The sequence below is a fragment of the Choristoneura fumiferana genome, chromosome 24, assembly GCF_025370935.1.
Source record: "Choristoneura fumiferana chromosome 24, NRCan_CFum_1, whole genome shotgun sequence".
Taxonomy (NCBI): Eukaryota; Metazoa; Arthropoda; class Insecta; order Lepidoptera; family Tortricidae; genus Choristoneura; species Choristoneura fumiferana.
This window is the reverse complement of record NC_133495.1, coordinates 2,888,349-2,907,446: the sequence shown is the minus strand read 5'-3', so window position 1 is coordinate 2,907,446 and position 19,098 is coordinate 2,888,349. Positions and strand designations below refer to the sequence as shown.

Sequence of the window (19,098 nt, the reverse complement as noted above, 5' to 3'; positions counted from 1 at the left end):
GAAAGATCATAAATTTTTTAATTAACTCATTATTTATACAAATCGTTTTATTGGCAGGTTATCACTTAAAACTATTATGCATAAACACTCATATTATAATTATAATGAATAACAAAAAGCAAAATCAACAATTCTGAATTAATTCAATCAAACAAACTTAACAATGATTAAGTCTTCATAACAGGAAAATACATAAATACCAACACAAATAAAAGTTTTCAACATACATAAAATAAAATAAACCAGAAAGTAACACAGTGTAACAATATTTTTTTCCCACAAAAATCCTGTTTTAACAGTCAATCCTACAGCGAATAAATAGATCACAAATTCGAATTACGTGATAAATTACAAAGTATTTCGTATTTGGACGAAATGATTACAACTTATAATCTACAAAAAGTTTAGGCCTTGGTGCAACTTTCAATGACCGAAAACACGATTAGACCAAAGCGAAGGGCATCCATATTCACATTTTGGTTCTCGACACACATTGTCTCAGTAGGTACGCGAAGTAGCGCGACTACTGACTCTAAAATATTCAATTGTAAAATCCGAAACAGGACTGAATACAAGGCTACAGAAGTAGTACCTTATGCTAATCGAATTATCAAATTAAAATTTGACAACGAAATTATTTTTGATCAGCATGGTTACCTACATCATATTTTATTAGTTATTCTGTTTGTCTATAAAGTCTAGAACGGCTTGCAAGTCCTCCTTAAGCAATGCCACCATTAGAACTTTCTGCTTTTTATCCTCCCGTACAACATCACACGCGCGTTCCTTTTGCTCCTTCTGGAATTCAGCTGTCATTTCTCGGAACCTGTAAAAACGTATATTTATTTTTATTTACAGTCTTTTAGTAAACTTAAATAAATAAATTTTGTTTGTTTCATTAGAGTTATAGATCATCGAGTGCAAAACTACACGCCTTCGTATCGGTTTATGTTCACTCACAGGTAGTTTTTTTTTTACTTCCACTTTTGATTGATTCCACTTAAAATTGATTGTACAGTGGCAGAATGAAAAAGGTTGACCAGTTTTCAAATAAATTCGTTTACACGTTGCAAGCACATGTGACCTTTATTATGACATTATGACGGAATATGTCACAGTCGGTCGATAAAGCAGTTATATTGAGCAAGCAAAAACAGACCTTAAGATGGCCAACTTTTAAGTTGACGCTTTGGGCTTAAAACCACAAAATTTCATAATATCCTTCAATAATACCCCTAACTTTCAAATTACCATGGGCTCATAATACCTAAATGTCAAATTGTCTCATTTTTTTATTTTTATTCGACTGGATGGCAAATGAGCAAGTGGGTCTCCTGATGGTAAGAGATCACCACCACCCATAAACATCTGCAACACCAGGGTATTGCAGATGCGTTGCCAACCTAGAGGTCTAAGATGGGATACCTCAAGTGCCAGTAATTTTACCGGCTGTCTTACTCTCCACGCCGAAACACAACAGTGCAAGCACTGCTGCTTCACGGCAGGATTAGCGAGCAAGATGGTGGTAGCAATCCGGGCGGACCTTGCACAAGGTCCTACCACCTGCAAACCTCACCTGTTCATTCTTAAAATGAACGATATTCATTATGATTTTGACCTAAAACGTCATATTGTCTAAATACCTAAAGATTTAAATGCACAATCCCTTCAAATACCAAATGATCGAAATGACAAAATATTAAAATAACTCAAACCGAAAACACCTAAATGGCAAAATGCCATTTTTCTCCACAAGTGGTTATTTGAGAATGATTTGATGTTGATATTATGACTTAAAATGCATTATAGTAGGATAGGTAACAAAATGGTTAACTATAGAGTTTGTGCCAGAAGATTACCGTCACGGCAGAAATAGGAAGATTCATCTTAAATGTAAAAATTGACAATCTCAGTGTAATACAAATTTAGGTATTTTGACATTTGGTTGCTTTTAGCATTCGCACCTTCGGTAGTACAAGGGCATAATTGTCTAAAAATCGAAAAATTAGTTCATATCGTACTTTCGGTAATGCAAGGGCTAAATGTTTAAAAATCGAAAAATTTGAAAATTAGAAAAAAGTGAAATTATGCCCTTGTTCTACCGAAGGTGCGTTATGTTGTTTTGCCATGAAAGTGTTTTGAACTTTAGGCATTATGAGACTAAGGTATTTTGAAATTCGGCCATATTAAGATTCCGGTGTTTTAAGACAAAAAAAATTAGGCATTCTCCAATTTAGGTATTTTGAGACCAAGATGTTTTGAGATCTGGGAATATTGATAAAGAGGTAAAATAAAATTTAGTAGTTATAAGCCCAAAGCACTTTTTCATTCCTGGACTGTACATACTTAGTGATGTTATTATACAATCTATACACACTCTGGGGCGAAAAGCCACATTTGGAGTGGATTCAAATCCCGTCCGGCGATTCGCGAATCCCACTATAAATATTATAAATGCGAAAGTTTGTAAGTCTGTTTCTTTGTTACCTTATTACGTCTAAACCGCTGAACCGATTTATATAAAATTCGGTACAGGTACAGATAGTTTGAGTTCCAGGGAAGGACATAGGACAGTTTTTATCCCGGAAAATTGTAGTTCCCGCGGGTTAGCGATAAACGAATTCTACGCGGACGGAGTCGCGAGCAACAACTAGTCTTTTCTATTACAAAAATAAATCTTAATTTTAACTATTTGAGAAAGGAATTAAGGTGCGGGCATACTACTAAGACCAGACGCCACGACACGCTTGCGACACGCCATCCAACGCGTGTACGCAACACTAATCAGTCCCATACTCGTATGTATTATGGTCAGTTGCAGATAGAAACATGCGTCGGACGACGAGGCGTGGCGATGGCGTCGCGTTTTAGTAGTATTTTTTCGCCTTAAGAATCCATTTGGAAATGCACTGGTAATCGTACGCTGGGCCTTTAGGTCCCATGTTTACCTCAGGTCTCGTTCCACAGACTTCTCCGTTATGAGCCTCGTCACTCCAGCTATCAGTTCAGAGTTAATTCGCTCATCAGTAGCGCGCAGCTCCTGTTCCAAGCAGCTTAGACGCTTCTGATTGTCCAAGAACATTGAAGCCAACCTGAAATATGTCCAACGGGAGACATGAAGCTAACTACGATTCTGCACAAGAAAGAGTAGAATCGGCGTTACTTTGTGGAGGACCATATTATTACAACATTTAGCAAGAGAAAAGTAAAATTTGCTCTAGAATATGGTAATAGCATCGTAGTTACCTTTTACCAGTGGATTGGTGTATTTCGGTAAGGGTGGTTTCTAATGTTTCCATCATTTTTCCTATAATATCTTTCATAGTGTAATTAGTTTTATCTGCAACAGTTATAAATATTACATTATATCAACCTGTTATACCAACGTAGTTTCGTACGTCAAATATATGAATTATACCATCCATCATTCATTTAAGCATTACATACCTTTAGTACTAGAATATTGACTTGATGCCATATTCTTCTTGAACCATTCATTTATGCTGGCAATGCTTCTAGCACTCTCCGATGTGTATTCATTGTTTTCAGATTCATAATATTTGGCTGAGGCAACTGTAGGCACATTTCTGACTTTTTCAAATACATCTTTAACAGTACCTGCTGGCTGTATTATTGGTTCGGGCCTTATATTTTTAACATAACTCTCTTGTGTAATATTTTCTTCTACAAGTTCTGTATCTTCTTCTATGACTATATTAGTATCTTGAGATTTCAAAATCTTCCGCTTTCTGGCCTTCGCTCGAGTCAAAGGCAAACTCTCAACATTTTCTTTAGCGGACGAATTAGAAGTAATCTTATTATCTGGCACATTAAATGACAACATTACGGGCGATATTGCAGTTTTAATTTGTTTAGCTTTAACTTTCTCTGGAGTCTTCTTTGTAATACGCTTGGGTTTATTTTTCGGTATCCTTGTGCTCCTTACTTTCTTAGTATTCTCCTCACTGTGATCACTGTTTGTAGGAGGCATTGGTAACCATTTATTTATTTCATCAGATGATATTCTTTGCAGTACCACTGAAACGCTAGACATAGATTTTTGTGATTTCACTGGACTCACGTATTTTTCTATTTCATCCACAGGTAAAATGACTTTTAAAGTTCTCATGCTCGATTTTGGAGTCGTAACTTGATCTTTTGAGCTGGATTTTGGCGAAATAATCTGTTCTCGTATACTTGATGCTGGTGACTCAGCTTGTTCTTTAGAAGACATTCTAGTAAATGGTAATTTGGATTTTTCTTTTTCTACAGAACTTGTGTTTGACCCGTGAGGTTGTAGCGCATTGCGTAATTGAACAAAGAAGTCTGCCATGGATTGGTCCATGTCTTGAATTTCCAAGTCTCTATCTGCAAATCTTTCTTGCAGCAATGCCATGTTAGGAGGTAATTCGTCTAAATCGTTATGTCCAGTGATTGGAGACTTTCCATCAGTAGCTATCGACTTCTCTGAAAGCGATCCTGCACGAACTATTGGTTCTGCACTAACGTCTTTTGAATTTTTATTATTTTGGGTAAGATCTATGATTTCAAAATTTCTTTCCACATCCTCGTCCATCGAGATGTCGATAAAATTGTTATCACACATATTCACATCTTTATTGTTCACATGAACATGTTCTTTTTCGGTTTTGCCCGTTTTAAGCAATAAGTTTTGTGTAGTATCAGATTCACCTACATCAGGTCCTTCCCTGCATATTTTTTTAAATTTTTGCATCAAAGTAGCTTCTACTGAAGAAGACATAACATCTTTCCTTGGCTGTTCACTTTCAACTACTAGTCCAGGCAACGAACTTTCAGAACCACTGTCTGTACGTTTCTTAATGTTTTCTACCATTTCTTTTTTATTTGCCCCTTTTTCTTTTTTAATTGCAAGTATTTCTATATTTTTCTTAACATTCCTGTTCGATTCTTTTTCTTTTTTGACTTGAAGTATTTCAACTTTCTTTTTCCTCAGTGTCTTGTTTTCTGGTACTATTATTGCTGCTGTCGTGTCATGTTTATCTTCAGGAATTATTTCTACTTCTGGTATGTGAGTCAGAGAGGGTAGAACATCTGGAACCATTTTTTCAACGGAAGTTTCTTTGACGAAGGATGTTTCGAGAACTTCAGGTGGAGCTTCTCTCATCCTCTCATCTATTAAATCTATACTACGTTCTACGTTGACTTTACGGCTTCTAGGTTTAGTCTGTTTAACTACTTTACGTTTCTTAGTATTTCTTTTAATTTCATCACTAGAGCTGTTATGGTTTCCCTCAGAATAATTTATACGATTAACTGTTCTTCCGCGCTTAGTAGCCGTAGATTCTAAACTAGTTCTACTTACACGTTTCTGAACTTCAATTTTTTTCTTAAAATCTTCATCCTCGCTGTCGCTAGTGTAATTGTATACATTCAAATCCTTCTTATTAGATTTCCTCTTTACCAGTGTAATTGTTTCTTCATTTTCTACTCTTTCCTTCAATTTATCAAACATATCGTTCAGTTTTTTTGTTTTAGGCGACGTTTCAGTGCTACTAGTTCTTAATTTTCTAGGTATTCTTGAACGTGTTTTGCGCGCTATTTCTAATTCTTTGTAACAAGTTGCGATTGGCGTCTCAGTAGATGATCTTGATTGCACTTTTGCTCTTGGAATTTCGTCCTCATTCTTTTCAGCGTCTTTTGGTGAATAGAGCTTGCGTTTCTTACGTATTAAAAGTGTATTTGGCTTGTTAAGTGGTGAACGCGTGTTTGTATCTTCTATAACTACGTTGTCTTCGTCATGAGAATCGACATTTTCAGCTTTTTTGTCTTTAGTAAGGATATTTTGCTTAGTTTTCTTCTTTGCAGCTCGTTTCTTAACCTTTGGATATTTCAATGCAATAATTTTTGTACCATCATTTGATGTTGCATTATTACTTGCTTTTGGATTATCTAATTTGATGTTCATGTTTTGATCTTGATCTACATTCTGCTTAATTTCCGAAATATCATACTTTATTTGTTGTTTACTCAGTATTTCTGCGTATTTATCTAAATTACAGCATACTTCATCAACAATATTATTAAGGCAATCAATAATGTCCTGTTCCAACATTAAATCGTTTCTGATTAATGCTTCATCCGCATCATTATCATTACACTCACTTCCTTCAGAACTAGTTTCATTTAGTTTCCTGGCCAAAGCTGGACTTATAACGTGACATCCATCGGCATTTTCAGCATAATGTTGTGAGAAAAACGCATCAACCGCCGCAGCATCAAATGATTTACAGTCTTCAGACATCGCATTACCGTTGTCTTTACTCTTATGTTTCTTTTTCCTATCAGTGACAAAACATGGCTCGTTCACTTCAATTACAAGTTCCGTGTTAGATTCATCTGTAGTTGAGTTGCTCACAATCGTACACTTAGCTTTACGATTTCTGGTCAGTTTTTTACTCTTTACTTGATTTTCTGCGGGCGTATTTTCAATCACTTCACTGTCTTCAGTTTTCTTGTCCACTGTTATCCCGCTATCTTCATCCGGGCCATTTTGCAACGCTTCTTTGACTATTAAATCAACCAAATCAAATTCAGCGCTGTTCTTCGTTATCTTATCGAATGTGTCTTTTATGAATGACTCGTCAGCAGAGCCTAGAGTCGCGATTAGCATTGAGCTGATAGGTTTATCCTTCATCTGTGTTGCTGGCTGATCGTTATTTTGTTTGGAGAGTGTTCTGACTCCATCACTGTCAATGATGCATGTTGCTTGGCAGACCCCAAACTGCTTGGATCTAGTGACGCTAGATTGGCGGCAGCTTTCATCGCCTTCGCTGACCTCTCTAACCATAGACAGCTCTGGCTGAGCGCATATTTTTACGGGCTCTTTGGTGTAGTAAATTGGAGGTAGGGCGGCTAATCTTTCATGAAGCTGAAATTTAGACACTCATATTATAAAACACTCTTGGAGATCAAGGGGAGCCAGTCGATTTTCGCCTATTTTCTTAAATAGGTACAATCAAACCTAGGATCTATCTTAAAATAATAAAATAAATATTACAGGGTGTTTGGTACCTAGGTGCAAAGCTTTAAGGGGGTGATAGCCGAGGTATTTTTGAACATTTTTAGCCATATATGTCTTAGCCGAAATTAGATTCTTTTTTAATTGAAAATTTTGAAATTTTAGTAAAATACCCAGAATTTGATATTCACGAGGCAATATTGCCCCAATGAGCGTTAATTTGTAAACAAAACCTTTTATTTCGGATAGTTTAATTTGTATTGGACCAAATGAAATAATTTTTAAGGCTTTCTTGGCAAAAAACAAAGTGGAGGCATTCAAAATTACTAAAAATGTCTTACATTGGAACACAGTAATTCTTCTGTGCCATAAAAAAATATATAAAAAAATCCTTGAATTGTTCAAACATTTTTAAAAACATCCTGTTTATTGTTCTTTCTTTTAAGGTATCATTCATTCACATTTCTTGCTAAATCTGAGATAAAAAGTAAAAAACCAAACTCAGGTAGCGCTCGCTAAGAATGTAATAGTCTTGAAATTTCACGTTAAAGGTACTTAACTAGTAAATTACATGAAAAAAAGGTAAAAAAAACATTGATCTTCTCCACGCTACTGTTACCTTCGAACTGTCACACAGTAGCGTGTATAACTGGAAGAAGGGTTTCTTGACAGGCCAATTAATATATCAGTTGATGAATTTACTATCTTGCCGTCCGTTTAACGTTACAGTCTTGCTTGCCATTGGCTACATATATTTAATTATTTAACCAATCCCAAACGTGACACAAAAAATGACGAAGTTGTCAAACGGACCACACGATATTAGCGCGAACTAGCCTGTGACGCAACTCTTAGTGGACAACACGCCTAACCCGCATCTTTGAAAAACTTGTATACTTAAATCAAATTTTGTGCGAAGGTAATTACCTGAGCTAATGATGTCGTAGAAGCGCTCGAGGGGGAGTTCCATTGCAGCGGATTTCTAGATCGTACAGCGAACCCTTTAAAGTAAATAAAACAATTAAAAAATACTCTGTTGATTCCACAATTTATACAATACTTAATTTACAACAGTATAGACAACATATTAAAATATTTGCTTAGCCATTCGTAAACATCATACGTTATAAAAAAAAATACGACCGGATAGCAAAGCGGTTAGAGAACCTGGAAGCTCGAGGTCCGGGGTCCCGGGTTTGATCCCCGGTCGGGGCAGATCACCCCAGCCCATGTACGTCCCATTGCTGGGCACAGGCCTCCTCTCAGAACCAGAGGGCTTGGGCCATAGTTCCCACGCGGCCCAGTGCGGATTGGGAACTTCACACACACCATTGAATTGCTTCGCAGGTTTGTGCAGGTTTCCTCACGATGTTTTCCTTCACCGCAAAACTCGTGGTAAATTTCAAATGTAATTCCGCACATGAATTTCGAAAAACTCAGATGTGCGACCCGGGGTCGGGGCAGATATTTATATGAAAAATAAGAATATTTGTTCGAGTCTTGGGTGTTTGATTTGAATTTAAGTGTATGATATATCTATTCAAGTATGTTTATCCGTTGTCTAGTACTCATAACAATCATACCTAATCTTTGCATACTTTTGGACTAGATTAATTGGTGTCAAGTGACCAGTGATACCTATTTATTATTATTATAGTATTAAAATGCGATAAAGATCACTACTTATTATAATTGTAATCTTAGAAATTTAATAAAATTTTAAGTTTATACACATTACCTGATTGCCTCCGTCTACGCAAATGGATATTAGGATGACGTGTCTCGTCCTGAAAGAAACAAGTGACAGCTACATAAAATTGATCCTACAACTACCCGCCCGAATACCACCCGCCCGAATACCAATTTAAAGTGTTACCAATATAATTTTACTCATTCCCTAATTTTATATTATAAATGTATTTAAGATGTCTTTATTAAATGTATTCAATTAAAAACAGTTTTAAAGAAAGTTAAGATTATATCTATTTTTAGTAAACTTTTATACTTTGGCATAAATAACATTTCCACAGATCTCTCTCTAAGGTTCTCGCATAATACCAGCGCTGCGGTCACCCGCAGTTTTATGCTGAGTCAGCGCCTTTTTTCCCATAGCACATGGTATCCCTGTTTATAAGCACATGTTATAAGATTTTTGTTTTATTTTTGTTATTGCTATGCTTGGATTGCATGCTATTAGGTTAATCTGAAAGTAACTTTATTAATACCTACCTCGATATTGTGTTTTTTGTGTTATGGTGAAAATAAAGTTTTAATCAAACAATCAATTTCACGCATGATTTTTCTAGTTCATTAATTAAAAATAAAGCATTTGTGAACTCACAGAACTTCTGACTTCTCTATTAGATGGTTCCGTTTTTTTCTTTTCTGGTGACGTTAACACATCCTCCACATTCAGTAAAACCTAAAACATTGGAAAGCCGGTAAATGCTCAAGAAAAAACATGTAATGCTAGAGAGGCACTATTCATAAAAATTATCTAGTGAATCTGTCCAGTTTTATCAAAAAGATGGCTATCATATTTTTCCATAGACAGCCTCGACCTTCTGACTCTGACCGACCTTATGGCCACTTCTGATCGACAGCCATGCGCTAGCAGTTAACAGTAGGTAGTTCTGATGAGTACCTTACGCTATGGAGCGTCTTTGATGTTTTTCAGGCTAATGATTTCAGGTGCTAGCAGCTAATGGTGAGAGTTTTTGTATCTACTACTTCATATTTCATTCTGTCGCATAATATAAGACGAGGGTAGAAAGAGATGGTGAATGCGATCGCAAACATCAGTGCGTTATGCCCTGATCACACGTACCGAGTAGAGTGGCGAGAGAGTGTCCTCGGCCGAGTGCTCGGTTCGTGTGTACTATGTGACGAGTACTCGGCCGAGCAAAATGGCGAGCGAGCCACTCGGACCCTGGTTTGTTTTTACTAGGTCGAGTGCCCACCCCCGCAACTCCTCTCAGCATACCCCGCGCCGACTCGCTCGCCACTCGGCAGGTATGAACTCGTTCATTCGCCACTCGCCAGTCAGTAGCGTCGTCGTAGCGAGCGGCCGCGCAACCGCGTATTGGCCACTGTCACCAGGAAAATCAAAATGCGCGTAAACACCTACTCGCCCACCCTATTCTCTCGGCCGAGTACCAGCTCAGAATGTCGCTGCACGTAGGGTCATAAAACGTGTTTTGCCTAGTGTTGAGCTGGCGTCGAGAACACACTATCGATAGAACTAAAATATTGAGTACCTAATGTATGCGCTTCAAAACAATGATCAAGAAATAATGGACACTTTTTATTATTTATTTGTTAATGAGAGTAATTTCAAAACAGTGGGTATGTGGATCGTAATTAACGAATTATTTCATTACAATAATGTGGATAGTATTTAAATACTGAGATATTATTTCATCATTCATCAATAATTATTATTTGTCAATAAAATTAAATTAATAATATAAATGCACATACCTACAAAAAAGTAAGGCTATTTGTTCGATTTTAATCTTGTAAACATCACGCGCGTTGTGCTTCACTACGCGTTGCCATAAGACCCATAAGTGCGAGTAAGCGCGCGATATGCTCTACTGTGGTCGCACTTTTTATTTTCCCGCGTTCAGCTACTGGTATAAACGTCTATTGGGTACTTACCCGGTACTTGTCCTTGAAGACTCCCCTCAGAGCCTGGTCTAACGTGGGCAGTTGGCGGGAGCTAACGGCGGCTGTGAGATCGCGGGCGGCGGAGCCCGCCAACTGTATCGGCTCGCGCATATGCACTGACAACTTGATGTCTGACAGTGACGATGACCTAGATGAAGCACTAGGGTTAACACTACAGACTTATTGTAAATGATGGATGCAGCGTTGGACTTATTTGGGCAAAAGCAGTCAAATGTCAGGACTTACTTACTCGTTGTTACCGCGATAAGTCTCTTAAGGGGATCCCATGCCCCAATGACCTTCGATCTGAATTCCTTAGTTTTCTAATGATTTTTGTAGCTTATTATATTAACAACAACGGCTTTAAGCAACATAGTATCCCATATTTACTTCAAAGTTCATTGTTTTCGAGATATTTGGCATCAAAGTTGAACCATTTTAGGCCAAAAAACTGGTTTTCTGGCCATAACTTTTGTGTTAATTAGTTTCAAATGAAAACCCTCGACCAGTTTTTAGAGACGTCAAAGACGAACCCAAATATATAGATTTCGTATATGTTCGATCTTTCACGTCAGTAGAGATACGAAATAAGTGTTTTTTTTTTTCAGACAATGTTTATAAAAATCATAGAAAATTAAGTATTCATTTTTTTCAAAATTCGGTAGACAAAAATGGAGATAAAAGATTGGAGAACCGATAGCCGTTTGACTTATAATTCTATCTGTAGTGCAAAAGCAGGAGATACGATTCAAAACTTGTCAAAAATCGATGAAAACCTCGGGTAGTCCCTTAATAAGATAAGCAAAGGCGGCGCAAGGTGTGGGCCACGTGGGCCACCGGCCACGGCCTCACGGTCTGAGGGGCCTCGCGCCTCGAATGGTTCTTGTTTCTTCGCGCATTTAAAAATTCGTCATCATATGTGTGGTGCGCCATCATAGGTCCTCGCAAAATTTATCTAGCCCACGCCAAATTTAGATCTTGCGCCGCTACTGAAGATTGTCTCTTAAGAAGATAAGATTTTACCTATAAAGCTGCACGCTGAAGACATTCTCCTCGTCAACCACAATGGTCTCAAAGTTCTTGTAATTTGTGGCAGCAAAGCTCTCGATCACGCGAGGGTCCAGCGTGATGGTGATAGTTCTGGTGGCCGCGTTCACGTCCAACCACGTCTGCCTGCTCTGTGGACCCTGGGGGCCAAACAGTGCCGGCTTAATTGGGTGCTCGGGAGTATTGACTTTATAGACTTATCTCGTAGGAGCGAGTATATGAGTATTTGACTATTTTTTATATCTATACCTACTAATACCTATAATAAAGAGGAAAGATTTGGATTTTCGTATTTTTAGATGTTTGTTACTTGACCGATTTTAAGAATTCTTTCATTACCCGCGGCTTCGCACACGTAAATCATTAGGTCCAGCAGCTGAATTGAAATTTCGGGATTTTTAAAGATTTCCGTGGGAATTCCCTTAAAATTAAATCGTTGTTTTCATTGACGTTACATTAAAATAATCATGATCAAATTTCATGACTCTAAGCCCAGCGGTTGTTGTTTCGAGATTTTATCCCTATCCCGTGGGAATATCGAAATAAAAAGTAAGCTATGTTTTATTCCAGACTAGCTGTTGCCCGCGGCTTCGCCCCCGTTGTAATTTTTATAAATTTCCTTCTCCTGACAATAACGAATAACTACAACAAAAAAAGAATTAGTGAAATCGGTCCAGCCGTTCCCGAGTTTTGCGCTTAGCTTAGAAGATTCATTATACATTCACATTAAAAATAAATAATTCAATTAAAATAAAATAAACATTTATGGGGGCTCCCATACAGCAAACGCGTTTTTTTGCCGTTTTTTGCTAATGTCTAATGTTGTATAGGTACGGAACCCTTCGTGCGGGAGTCCGAATCGCACTTGGCCGTTTTTTTTATGTTGCCCGTGCGAAGCCGGGGGGCGGGTTGCAAGTATTTTAATAAATTAAAACTTCACAATTGCTTGTTGTCGAATAGAGAAACAATTTTCAAGCTACCTTTACAAATAACAAAGTTATAAAGCTTTGAATTTCAAGATTAGACAGAGAAAGACATGCGGGCATGTGACGTACAACGCAAGTATTGCCATACCTACTTGCTGCATAGAGAAACCGATTTTAGTTTTCTCTTCGCCAAACACTGTCTGTATATATCTATATTTTTATAATAATATATAAATCATGGCAAATTCAGGAGTTGTCAAATACAGTAAACAAACACGATCTATCATTTTGTCGCTTGTCGTATTTAAAAGGGCGCTAAAGGCTCGACTCACCCGGGGCGCCTAGATGGCTAAGTCCAGCCAAGCCAAGGAGCCAAGCATCATGCTTGGCATACTTAGGCTCTCAAAGTAGATGATAACTTCTTGTGGGCATAATTAGAAGACTTTCGGGGGAGCAACGGCAATAGAACCATCTCATCATCTCATGTATTGGTCCCGTTGCAGGGCTCTGATCTCTTCTTAAAATGAAAGGGCATGCCCATGGGCCGTAGTTCACACCCGGGCCCAAAAGGCGTCCAAATTCATTCCACGGCAAAATGATTTTTATTTAATTAAATAGTACCGGATAACTCACGTCTTCAATCGAGTTTAGCTCGACATGTTTCGGGCCAATTCGTAAATTCTTCCCGGAGCAACGCGACTCGGCGGCTGCTGCAACACGCGCACTGAAGAAGGGCTACGAATTGGCCCGAAACATGTCAAGAACATGAAATAACCGTGAGGGGACGGCAGTTTCATGTTCACAATGATTTTTCTTTAACGTAGTTCATGTTACACTTACATTGATGAGGTCCATGTTGCCGAAAGTGAGTTGCTTGCAAACCGTTGACGTGACGCGATCAGGAAAGCCCGCGTTTTGGAAGTTGAGGAAGTCCCGTGCGTCCTGAAAGTTAAAAAATAAACCAGAATTAGGTACTCTGAATTTTAACGTCTCAGAAAAGTGTCGGTTATCTTATCTATCGCGAACTGTAGGTATGACGGGCGTCGTAAATTACGTCGCTGAATTTCGTGGTACCAGGCATTCAGTTGTTGTCAAACGCGTGCCCAGGCAAGCGAGCATATTTCTATTTCGTGCTGAAACAGCAATATCACTCTGGTTCGCTACGCTCGGCGCTCGTAAGGCGTGCCATACCTCCACGCGTTCCTTAGAAAAAGGTCTTCACAGACAGAAAGACGGATAAAAGGGTGATCCTATAAGGGCTCCGTTTTTGTCAACTGAGGTAAGAAACCCTAAAAATTAAGAAAAAGCCCATTTAATAACCTTTACCTTAAAGAATTCCGTCCAAGTTCGCTCCAAGAACAACTCTATGGCTGCACCCTGGTATAGCGAGGGAGGGAACCAAGCAAGGGCCGCGGTCCTCCGGACCTGAGGGTCAAAGCGACCCACGAGCCAACGCAGCAAGGCTTCCAGGATGCTTATCTGGGTCGGGAAGTGCCCAGAAGTGGGCAGGATCTTACTCAGCTTGATGCTGGATTAAAAAAATAAAGAAAAAAGTGATCTCTGAAATTAAATGTTTTCCTTTAGAATATAAGTACAAATATGATTTGGGTCGATCAACTTTTCCCTGTAGGTACCGCGTTGCCATGGTTACGTCCCCTGGACAACTCTTTAAAACCATGAGTTTCTCCATGTTTTCTGTGAGCAATTCATAGAGCGTACATTTTTGTCGTAGTTACAAGCCCATTATTTAATGGACAGTCTCCTAAGCACATTAGTAGCATATACCATAACAGTTTTTTTAAGAAACTCTGTCACTGTTGTCTCTTGGACAACGGGACAGAATAACAAACAAGAAAAAGTTGATCGACCCATTTAAACTTTCGTGCTACCCACTTGTAAACTACGTACCGTGGTAGTATTCAGTATTTATCTATTGCAACACCTTTTACAAAAAAATATAAAAAATGATACCCTGTTGGGGCGTGGCAATCTTAAAATTAATTAATTATATTAATTAACTATACATAACATATTATGCTATTTTAACCACATGTAATCTTTAGGAAGAGGTATAAAGGAACACTTATAAATCTTATATCTTTAAACGAGCAATTCTTGTATATATATGGTTCTCTAATTTTTCGCAGAAAATTGTTTCGCCGAATATTACTTCCCAACCAACTTTTCGCAGAATTTCATTTCGCCGAATGATCATTCGCCAACTTATTAAAATGTTTAAATTGTTTTATTTCCCAACCTCACAGTTACCAACTGTACGTCTGGTCTGTTTGTTATAAAGTCACTTTTCAAAATGCCAACTTTCGGTTAGTAGAATTGATACAAGGAGGCTATTATCACAAGAATGTTTTGGTTGGGGTAATATTCATTTCGTTGTACAATGTTTCCCAAATGTTTTATTGAATAAGGGTTTCGCAACATTTCCGTTGTGTTTTTGTTTGTGCACTAATAAAGCGTTTGTGACAAACGCCCATATGACAATGTCTTACTTTTTAATACAATACGGCAATGATCACGGTATCAATCTTGTACCAAATGTGTGTGTGTGTGTTAGATTTCGAAAAACCGGCAATTACTGAGTCTTCGGTCAAATTTTGAAAACATTTATTTACAAGGATGCCATTTTTAGTTCAATATTATTTTTCATTAGACTGTTTTGGATAAATATCCAAACAATATTAATATTATTTTTTAATATTACGAATCTGGCACTCGCCGGACGCTGCCGCGGCACGCTCGCTTCGCTCGCTCGGCTTCGTGCGCTGTTTGCTCACCGTTAACCTAACACGCTCCTCCTCGCTTCGCTCGTCGTCGCACCTAACTGGACTTTGCCACACATTAGATTTCTGTTGCTATACTTATTACAACTCTTACGTGACGAAACGTTATTCGTTTAATAGTCGTTTGACCTAGTGAAAGATTTGACAAATGATAAGTTTTCCAAACTTTTTGAGTCATTATGAGATTCTGCTATATAATAAATTGACCAAATGACACATTGCCAAACAAAAATTTGGTAATAGTTAGTTGTCAAAGTAAATCTTCGGCGAAACGTTGGTTGGCAAGTGATATTCGGCCAAACGAATTTCTGCGAAAAGGCAGAACACCAAACTATACATTAATCTAGTAATGACATAAACTAAGAACTTATGTGGTATCACAGAATGAATAGATAATAGGACAAGTAATACCTAGTGCCATGAGATTATCTTTAATTAAAATAATAATAATAACAGGTTTAACTATTTTTCTTTCTTTTTCTAAATATTCATTTATATACTGTAGTAACACTTGAGTTAAAAAATCTTTTAGTAGTATTTTAGTACAGTCACCTGCATTAATATCTGCCACTATACTCCATTAAATTTATTTTAACATTAAAAACTGTAAAAATTGCACACATTTTTAAATGAAACACGGAAACTTTTTAAAAAATTTGTTTACTTCTATAATAAAAACATTATATATAAATACCGCTAATAAATTTACATGTAGGTATTTTAGTCCACTTGTGTTCGAAATACCATAATTCAAACCTTAAATTAAACGGAGTATAGAAATATAATTGTATCAGATATTGCTGCTGGTGACTGTACCTACCACGCGAAAAACAGTCCGGCTAAACGAACGTGAAAGAAATGGAATGAAAATTCCATGCATTTATGTCTTCCTTCTTTTCCAACAGATATTGATGATTTTTATATTGCATTTTATTTTCTTATTTTGTATCACAAGATTTATGTTCTATATATGTCCCATATTTTCTGGAGTTGCATTATTACTTATATATTATTATTGAATTTTAATTTTAAGAAACACATTCAATATTAAATTACAGTTTACTTTACATGTCAAATTTGAAGAATTTATACTAAAATTGTCCCAAAGAATACATATAAAAAATAAAAGCATACCTATATCAAAAATAAATACAAAGAATGACACAAAATTCACATAAATATAAAGATTAATTTACTCAAATTACTATTACTAATGTGACTAGGAATATCACAACATAAAATACTTAACATTAACAAAGTAAAAAAATAATAATAATTGAATCAAATAATATGGAATTTATGACAAAATCAACTTACAAGTATCCAATTAACTGCTCTTTCATCCGTAACCTCAGTTCTCTACTGGATTCAGCACTGCACTCATTGACTGTTTGAAGTATACCATGCCGCTGTAGTTCATTCAACCGATTGTTGCAGGAAAGGTCTAGCAAGCACTCTATAGTCTGCTCCACTATGATGCCAGGCAGAGAGGGATCTTTTGACTTCATGTCCTAGAAAATTTCGTACAGAGACAGTAATACATAATAATATACAAAGTATAAAGGGCAAAAGTTGTCAGTTATTAATGTTTCAATGTTTTAAAAGGTCACAATTTAAGTAAACTTTTCAATGTTTTAGAATAGTTTTCCCCACTTTGTCACAAGTGGGTAGGTATGTACCTATGGTTACACCCAAGAGATTGATTTAGCTGTTAGTTATTTACATTCTTCGCTGTGGCAGTAATAAATAAAGGTTTGTACAGGTTGACTTAGTTGTTTCCGTGAACCTAATTAAAATACTTACTCTTATAAATTTCAAGATGGTTTCCAGAAATGTCCACCAGCGAGGACTATGGCTTATCAGATGTTTTCTAACTGCATCTAACCAATACAAAATGGTACCAGTCAGTTCCTTGCCAAGCAGAGCCCACGTTTTGGAAGGAGGCTGTGACAACATGCGCTCGAATAGGACGAACGCGGCGCCGACGTCTTCACATTTGTTAAAGTACTAAAAAGGAAAGACAGATTTAAGTCGAAAGAAAGATTTAAAACAACTAAGCAGTAGAATAGCTGAAGTTTTTTGTTAACTACTGAAAAATAAGCAGATTACTCATGTATGAGCACCACGCCAAGATCGCTCCCTGTGTCGCCCCATATTTTTGTAGGACCCTCAGACACCAAACAGGGCTCAGATGTTTTTAAACAATGCGGAAGTAATTTGTTTTTTTACACCGTTTACATTAGTGACTCATGCTGCTGTTCTAATAATTATGAAGTTTACCTCAATTTCCAAAGATCGAACTTTCTTCAGATTGAGAACCGTCGACATGTTTAAATGTATTTTTATGTTTGCACATTTGCTTACAACTTTTTCTGTTGCCGCAATATAATCGTTCAAACTTTTTACTCCGCACAATATTTTTTGGAGATCCATTTTGATACAATCAAAAGATGTGATTAGATTAACTAAAAAACCAACAAGTCAAATTGAATTTTCTTCTTTCAATTTCCCGCGAATACTACAAAATCAAAAGACAAGCGCAACGCGACGCATAGTTAGTGCTGCCAGAAGCAATGTTTAAAATCCCGTATTTCTGATAAAAGCGATAATTTCTAGGGATGCATCAATTTCATCCAAAGTCTTTTAGATCTACTGCTGCATGTAGAGCACGAAGAGAAGCATATAAATGAACGTATAAAAAATTTAATCTGCTGATGTAATTATTATTGCATTTGTTAAGAAAAAATATATTGGAGACAAGTCTAATCAACAATCAAAGAACCACAACTCATAGAACCGTACACAGATAGATGTAACACAGACTTCTATAAAGTCACTAGAAGACTCGTTTAACTGAATGTACTTTTAAAGTAATTATTTCTTATAACAAAACCGATTTTAATTCGAAAGATTTTTTCTTTCTTTTAAACATATTCTTTTGCTTTTTCTTATTTAGTCCAATAAGAAAACGTTTCAAACATTTGGAAACACTAATATTAAATGCTTATAAGTAATTGACACACTGACACAAAAGGGACGGATTAACCTAGGAGACCCTACTTACTGCTTTGGGCCCCTTTTCAGCCATTTCAAGATCATCAGTTCATTTTGAAGTTTAAGTTAAATCAATAAATCGATAAAAATAAATAAAAGCACAAAACAATAATAATAGCAGTCATAATAGTAGTAGTAATATTATAGTCATCACAATATGATGTTTCCATATCGAAAATACAAACTGAAACAGATGCACAGAAAAACCAGAAAAAGAGACCAGCGCAGGGAATCGAACCCAGGTTCTCAGCATTCCGTGCTGTGTGTTATACCTCTACACCACCACTGGACAGGAGTACAGACACAAATTTCTCCTATGCACCACATATCTCAGCTTGTTTGTTTCTTATTTTGTCACTTAAGCAGCGACACTAGCGAAATCTATGTTTGAGCCCTCATCGAGAAACTTTCAACACTCCATCGGAACTAACCGCTCACTCAAATTAAGATTGGTTTTTGGAGTATTTTTGTATTTTTTATTTCAACTCGCTCGCCTTTCGCAGGTGGTAAGACCTTGTGCAAGGTCCGCCCGGATTGCTACCACCATCTTGCTCGCTTATCCTGCCGTAAAGCAGCAGTACTTGCACTGTTGTGTTTCGGCGTG

At 37.0% G+C, this 19,098-nt stretch overlaps 1 protein-coding gene across 2 annotated transcripts; it reads right to left on the bottom strand.

Annotated features, from left to right (window-relative positions):
• Positions 1-2: 2 nt before the first annotated feature.
• On the bottom strand, positions 3-17,947 carry LOC141442021 (uncharacterized). Of its 2 annotated transcripts, XM_074106937.1 has the most exons (14): positions 17,721-17,947; positions 17,244-17,447; positions 16,758-16,951; positions 13,969-14,170; positions 13,483-13,584; positions 11,693-11,856; positions 10,661-10,817; positions 9,342-9,422; positions 8,739-8,787; positions 7,928-8,001; positions 3,448-6,910; positions 3,247-3,340; positions 2,949-3,092; positions 3-826 (listed from the first exon to the last, which is right to left on the bottom strand). In XM_074106937.1, the coding sequence occupies exons 1-14, from the start codon at positions 17,871-17,873 to the stop codon at positions 673-675; spliced, it is 5,235 nt and encodes a 1,744-aa protein (XP_073963038.1). In that variant the 5' UTR covers positions 17,874-17,947; the 3' UTR covers positions 3-672. The 2 variants fall into 2 exon arrangements, with proteins under 2 accessions (XP_073963038.1, XP_073963039.1); XM_074106938.1 differs by lacking the exon at positions 9,342-9,422.
• Positions 17,948-19,098: the final 1,151 nt, after the last annotated feature.